This window comes from Olea europaea, chromosome 10 (assembly GCF_002742605.1).
Source record: "Olea europaea var. sylvestris chromosome 10, O_europaea_v1, whole genome shotgun sequence".
Lineage (NCBI taxonomy): Eukaryota > Viridiplantae > Streptophyta > Magnoliopsida > Lamiales > Oleaceae > Olea > Olea europaea.
The window spans coordinates 22,965,973-22,972,454 of record NC_036246.1 but is presented as its reverse complement, the minus strand read 5'-3'; the positions used below and the strand labels follow the sequence as shown (position 1 = coordinate 22,972,454).

Below are 6,482 nucleotides of genomic sequence, written 5' to 3'. Positions count from 1 at the left end.
TGAACTGATAAAACAGATTGAATTTTTAAAATTAATTTTAAGCATATTCTATGTGGAAAATTATAAAATTTGTGTTAGCTATAGTAGGCATTCGAATAAGTTGAAATTATTAAATGTCTTCTTTTCAAATTCTCTTGAATCCTTAAGAAAGTTGCTTTTATTTTCTCAATTTGTAGTCTTAGAAAAATATGTCGTAAATGTCCAAAACATCATTAAAATTCGTGAACAAGCAAAATGCCGAAATTGTCTCAGTTTGAAAAAGTGCGAGCACGATAAATTTGGAAGCGGCTATAAGGAGATTTCTGACGAATTTTGGTCCAAATCTAGTTTTTTATCCTGTTTCAATCCTCGATCGTACCACATTTATCTTTAACTCTTGATTTTCACCTCATACTATCCATCTCTTGATCCACAACTCCTCATTCTCCGTTAAAGCGCACGCCTTTCTCCTAAAAATGACGAAAATTCAATATAAAAATGAGTAATAAACTAACATTTGTACAAGTAAATGACTACAAATAAGTGTAAGAATTACAATTATCAACACCACCAAACACAGTTAGCCCTCAAGCAAAAACCAAGCTAAACTACTAAGTGAAAATGACTAGGAAATACAACCCGATATATTATCATCCTTTCAAGATATATCACTCATTTGACAACGATCACATTTGGATATAAATGCATGACCATCCTTGAATAAAGTCGGTCAACAATATTCCGATTGAAGAACATTTTATGGCACATAAATGACCCTCATATGGTGATCAATGGACTAATCCAATATTTTCTCCATTTCATCCTCGTGGAACACATCATCGAATTACATATGATGTGTTATGTTTTAATAAAATGTATGGTTTAAAAGTTGATAAAATCGCATTAAATATGTGACTAAAATTAAAGCACGATCAATCAGAAAGTAATAAAATTTTATTAAATAAACACTACATTAGTAAACAAATGGTTTTAGAAACTATTGATGTCAATTGGTAATTTTTGCTAAAAGAACGAAGGGCTAGTGTTTTATTCGAGAAGATGGGTTCACCCATTCCTAATCTATTGTGGAATAATGGGCTTTTCTCTGAACATGCACGCCAATCAAATAATCAAGCAAATATAATAGAATATTTGCAATTTTTTAATCTGAAAATTACACCCCACAATTTTTCTTTCTTTCAAAAGTTCCAAACTTAACTATTATACTATTTTATCGTCTAAACACTGCTTTTGATTGTACCCATAGACAGGCACACACATTCAAACTGATCGCCACCAAACTGCCAATTGTTTTTGGTTAATTTTATCCATCGGTGTTTTCGGTTCATTCTTCCTCCACTATTCAGATATGTGTGCATGCATGGGTATTCGTAGTTATGGTAGTGGTGGCAACTTTGGATTTTTAGTGGCAAAGTAAACTATGAAGTCTCAAATTGAGCGCTAAAGTCAAACTAGAGTTGGGTGATTGTTATGGAGATGGCAATCTTTGATTGATTTGAGGAGGTGGTAGTTGTGTTCGCTTCAAGTTTGACTAGTTGTGGTTCTTCAATTTGGGAAGGTGATCATTAGTTGTGATAGCAGTGGTAATGAAGATGGTACATTACAAGTGTTTGTGACAACGACGGTGACGATATGGTGGCAATGTAACAAGATAAGTTACAAGTGGTCATAGCACGATGGTTGCACGACAAGCTATGTTACAAGTGACAATGATGGCAGCAACGATGGGAAGGTTAAGTGTAATTGCGGACCACTAGCTATATATATACCCAAAACAAAATTGAAAATATTAAAGTCGTGCAACAGATGTTAATTATAATATCTAGCTCCTGCTCAACACGCCACGATAAGTTGTGTTAGAGACTACTCTATATATATAGTACCAAGTAGTAATGTTCTTGCCATGGTGAACAAGCTTACTCTTCAGCAGAAAAGTAGCTGCCTGGTATTGCAGTTCACATAAACAAGTATGTGATTAATTGTTTTCTTAGTTTGTACTTGTCACTCATTTTGAAAGAAATTTCTACCTCACTGTCAATATATAGCTAGACATAAACATTTTAAGCACAACTAAACGCATTTAGCATCAGTTTGACAACCATTAAATGGAATAAACTATGTTTTGAATAGTAATTTTTTGAAGAATTTGTGGTTAAAAGTAGGAAATTTTTTTTTGGATTTACGTGTATAATATTTTATTACGTGAATGTGCAGTTGAAAATGAATGTAGAAAAAAAGAGCTTGAAAATAAAGGTTGTCGGTGCTGGAAAACCCAAGTACCCAACTAAGGAATCCAAAAACCCCGTTAGTTTTCCAAGTCTTAACTAGCAACTAATTCTAGAGTTTCGTGGAATATATATAATTCAGAACACCATCTAAACCACAACCCATGACGATGAAGTAGAGCTTTCCATCATTCATTTCAGTCTAGGAGTACAACAATCTGGATATCCACCACCCTAGAACTAGTTGAGAAAGTATCATTCAAAAGTTATGTAAAAATGGAATATGGATAATGATCTAGATAGATGTAAATTTGACCTTGAGAAAAGGTAAACCATCTGCTCTTTGAGCCTAAGATGTCATCCAATAAGCACCAACCCTATCGCGAGGAATCAAGCGCAATTCTGAGCCATGTTTGAGAAATACATTACCTGAAAGATCCATTCGTTTATATTGGTTAAGGAGTTAAAAATTTTACAATCAAATTGCCAAATGAAGTTCCAACAACAATATAGAATTTTGAATTATGTATAGATATCGGTCTAGCATTAGAACTCCGTAAAAATTAAAATTCAGAGAACCATGTCAAGAAATAGCAGAATTATGTTTATAACATGAAGAAAACAGAAAACAATCAGAGATGATCTAGTATAGAAGTTGAAAGAAATGGTAAGAACAAAATAACTGAAATAGTGTTCATGCATGTGGACGAATTTATAATGTTATGGCACTTCACCATCTCAGGACAAATGCAATTATATTCACTTCAATATCACCCTTAGACATTTATTAAATATTAATTTATAGCACAAAAAGTAAATCAAAATTTCTTCACGGTAGAACTAACAAAAATAGAGTTTAACATCCAAAGCTGATATATGTACAAGGATGAACCACGGTAATCACATTTATCAACTATGTTTTGTGCATGATTTTTGAGAAGACACTTATAGATTTACTTCACTACTTAATTAAAAAAAACCACAGAATTACTCCATCTTCTTTCATTCTTCTCGAAAGTGCTTTTGAAAGGAAGGAGATGTGTGACACTGTTAAAATCAAACATAATGCCACTATCGTGATTTAGCCCTTGTTTGATCCCCATTTTTCCAAGAATGCATTTTTTTAAATCACATTTTCAACCACACATTCTTCTATAAAATAATTATACACGAATTTCAAAAACTTTTTCTTACTTTTTAACCACACATTCTCCAGAAAATTACTATTCCATAATTCATTTTATCCCAAAAATGGGAATCAAACAGGGGCTTAATTAGAGGACAGAGAACTCCTCCACTGAACATCTAATGAATAAGAAGAATGCTCTATAGCATGATGCATATTTATAGTGCTGGAACAAGCCAGAATCACAATAATAGTCCCCCAAATCCTAACACATCATGGAGGACCTGTACCCAATTTCCTTGGAACAAAAGTTGTAATCACTTACTCGAATCCAAATTATAGAACATATCAATGCACTTTCTTGTAACTTTGAACTGGTTTATTGACTTGAGAATAATGATAACAGAATCATGTTAATGCATAGTGTAATACTTAAATGTGAATTCACAATGTTATTATGTAATAGTACTTATCTCTAACAAATTAAATACGAATAATAATAACCAAGACCACCACTAACTAAACCTTATTCACAATAAATTTGGCATCAGCTACGTAAATCATTTTCCTTTGCCCCTTTTAATCGGTCCATCCTCACATCTATTAGAAAATCAAATAGAATCATATTATTCGGGAAACGCAGCACTCTATGTTAATATTGGTCTATTTATCCCTCTTCTAACCTAATCTACTTAGATCACATCACTTTTATAGCCCATCCCAAAGTTTGGCCCAAAAATATGTTCGCTCATTTACTTCATAAAGATTGATCATAAAAAAGTTTTAGCCCACTCCAAAAGCTCGTGTCCATCCCAACTTTAAATGTTAGCCACCCTAAAACATAGTTATAGTTCTGATCCTGCTCTTATAATCATGAGTCTTAAATCACTACCCTGCCAAATCAGAAGATGTAATGAGGTAAGATTGTGCACTAAAAAAAAAAAAAAAAAAACTTGCTTTTTCATAATTCAAAATAATAATATCGACAAGGATTGAAGGGTTACTGCTAGTGGCCGATGGCACCAGAATCAATGGTTGTGAAAACAAATAACAGCCAGAGTCTATATGCTGCTACTGCCCGTTTAGTAGGGTTTTGAAAATTTAAAAGTTACTTATAAGACTAAGAAGCAGATTTTAGACCTATTTGGATATTTTTAGGAAGTGCTTTTACTGAATAGAAAAACTTTTAGTGGAAGCTTGTCAATGTAACTTTACCCTGAAGCTCTTTTACAAAATGCAAGATCCCATTTGGCCCCTTCATATGGTTCCCATGAATAGATAGTGAAAGAGCGGATAAGGGAGAATATGACCACTGTGGAGAGATGCCCCATTGTAGTGTTAAGCGGCAAAGTACTTGATAGAATTGTAGGGGGAAATACAATAAGAAAAGAAAGCTCAGCCTTGAGGCCTAAAATTTAGATTTGGGGGTGCCACCTTTATCATAAGTGAGATGATTAATATAGTAAGTTTGAAATTTTATTTTAAATGGAAAACATACATTACAAATGTAGTTTCCTAACACCATAAATTAAATGTGGATTTTTCAAAAGCTCGAATCACGTGACAAAGGAATAATTGTTAATTATTCTTTCTTTCTTTCATTCATTTTTTCATTTTTCTTTTTTTTTGGAGGTGGGGGAGGGGTGGGGTGGGGGGTGAGGGGGTTCCCTATTAACTAAAAAAAAACATATAGAAGAAAAAAGGAGCCAACTTTCCATCAGGGAGAAAGGGGATATAAGAGGGGAAAGAAAATCCAATTGTGCCGGAGAATATGGAGCAAAATTTGATCCATGCTAAACATGTCAGAAACCTTCCAAAAATTATTTGTTATCCCATCCCTATTTCTAACTCCCATTACTCCTTAAAAACAAAACATATTGCATTTTGACCTTTCATGAAAAAAGTAGTAAAGTTTATAAGAAACTACAATTAAATTCCAAAGCAACAAAGTTAAGCATCACCACACTCTGTACAAGCAAATTGGCCACACCTAAGTCAAAAACAAAATATATGGCATTTTGGTTGGATGGATTAATAACAATGGAGAGTAAGACACGTTAAACTCTTTTTTATTATACTGTCCAATTTCATTCAATATTGCTTACCAAACATGCATAAGAATAATATCTATAAAAGCCTATAGTGTAAACAAACAAATTAATGCCAACCGGAATATCTAATAATGAGCTAAAAATAACTATTAAATAAATGTAATTTCAGAGGCACCTGCACTTTGTTGAGGGTTAATCCCCACACCATCTGCACCAAAAAAAAAAAAAAAAAAAAAAAAATAAACAAAAGAAATTCAGTTTAAGATTCCAAATAGAAAATTCCAGGAAAAAATTCAGTTCCAGAAGCTCAATCAATTTAAAAATATAATAATAATAAGAGTCCAAATAGAAAATTCCAGGAAAAAATTCAGTTCCAGAAGCTCAATCAATTTAAAAATATAATAATAATAAGAGTCCAAATAGAAAATTCCAGGAAAAAATTCAGTTCCAGAAGCTCAATCAATTTAAAAAAAAAAAATGACACGAGGAAAAAATACCGTTTGTGATGATAGCACTAGTTTGAGGAGGAACTTTGAATTCCTCGGCGGCAAATTTCAGAACTGCAGTAAATGGTGCTGCCTCCGGAACGCTAAACCTGTTTATGAATTCAATTCCAAAAAAAATTTAAACATTTTTCTTTAAGAAACGGAAATTAATTTGACATAAAAGAAAAAGTGATAAAAGGGGTAATTTAGGAGAAACTAACACTTTAAACGGAAGTTTGGGATCGGAAGTGAGAGTGACCTTGAAAGAGACCTTTCCGCCGCCGGCGCCACCGCTCGCCATTTTCTCTTCGGTTTTTTTATTTTCTTTACGAATTTTCGTTTACAAAATAAAATATTTGGCGTTTTAAAGTCCTGAGGAAGAAATGAAATGATATTAAAGGGAAAATTGCAACATTGGTCCTCTAACTTATTGCTCTACAATCAAAAGGATCTCAAATCTTTGAATTACATCAAGTTAATCTTTTTAATATTTTAGCATAATAAGTCCATCATGATGGATATTGTCCAAATCAGTATTAAATTTTCATATAATCCTCTTATGTATATCTAATTTTATGAAGCTAAATGTTATGTC

General features: G+C 32.7%; 1 protein-coding gene across 3 annotated transcripts; it reads right to left on the bottom strand.

The window, feature by feature from the left end:
- Positions 1 to 224: 224 nt before the first annotated feature.
- LOC111401543 (ubiquitin-fold modifier 1) lies at positions 225 to 6,248 on the bottom strand. 3 transcript variants are annotated; one of them, XM_023029329.1, is made up of 5 exons: positions 6,109 to 6,240; positions 5,900 to 5,997; positions 5,578 to 5,610; positions 2,542 to 2,654; positions 225 to 449 (listed from the first exon to the last, which is right to left on the bottom strand). In XM_023029329.1, the coding sequence occupies exons 1-4, from the start codon at positions 6,186 to 6,188 to the stop codon at positions 2,575 to 2,577; spliced, it is 291 nt and encodes a 96-aa protein (XP_022885097.1). In that variant the 5' UTR covers positions 6,189 to 6,240; the 3' UTR covers positions 225 to 449; positions 2,542 to 2,574. The 3 variants fall into 3 exon arrangements, with proteins under 3 accessions (XP_022885097.1, XP_022885096.1, XP_022885098.1); XM_023029328.1 differs by lacking the exon at positions 225 to 449 and having other exon boundaries at positions 2,316 to 2,654; positions 6,109 to 6,248; XM_023029330.1 differs by lacking the exons at positions 225 to 449; positions 5,578 to 5,610 and having other exon boundaries at positions 2,328 to 2,654.
- Between the last annotated feature and the right edge of the window lie 234 nt (positions 6,249 to 6,482).

Coding starts and splice junctions, on each gene's coding strand:
- LOC111401543 (XM_023029328.1), bottom strand. CDS start 6,188: ATGGCGAGCGGTGGCGCCGGCGGCGGAAAGGTCTCTTTCAAGGTCACT. Junction 5,998..6,108: donor CCCAAACTTCCGTTTAAAGT/GTTAGTTTCTCC, acceptor ATTCATAAACAG/GTTTAGCGTTCCGGAGGCAG. Junction 5,611..5,899: donor TAGTGCTATCATCACAAACG/GTATTTTTTCCT, acceptor TTTTTGGTGCAG/ATGGTGTGGGGATTAACCCT.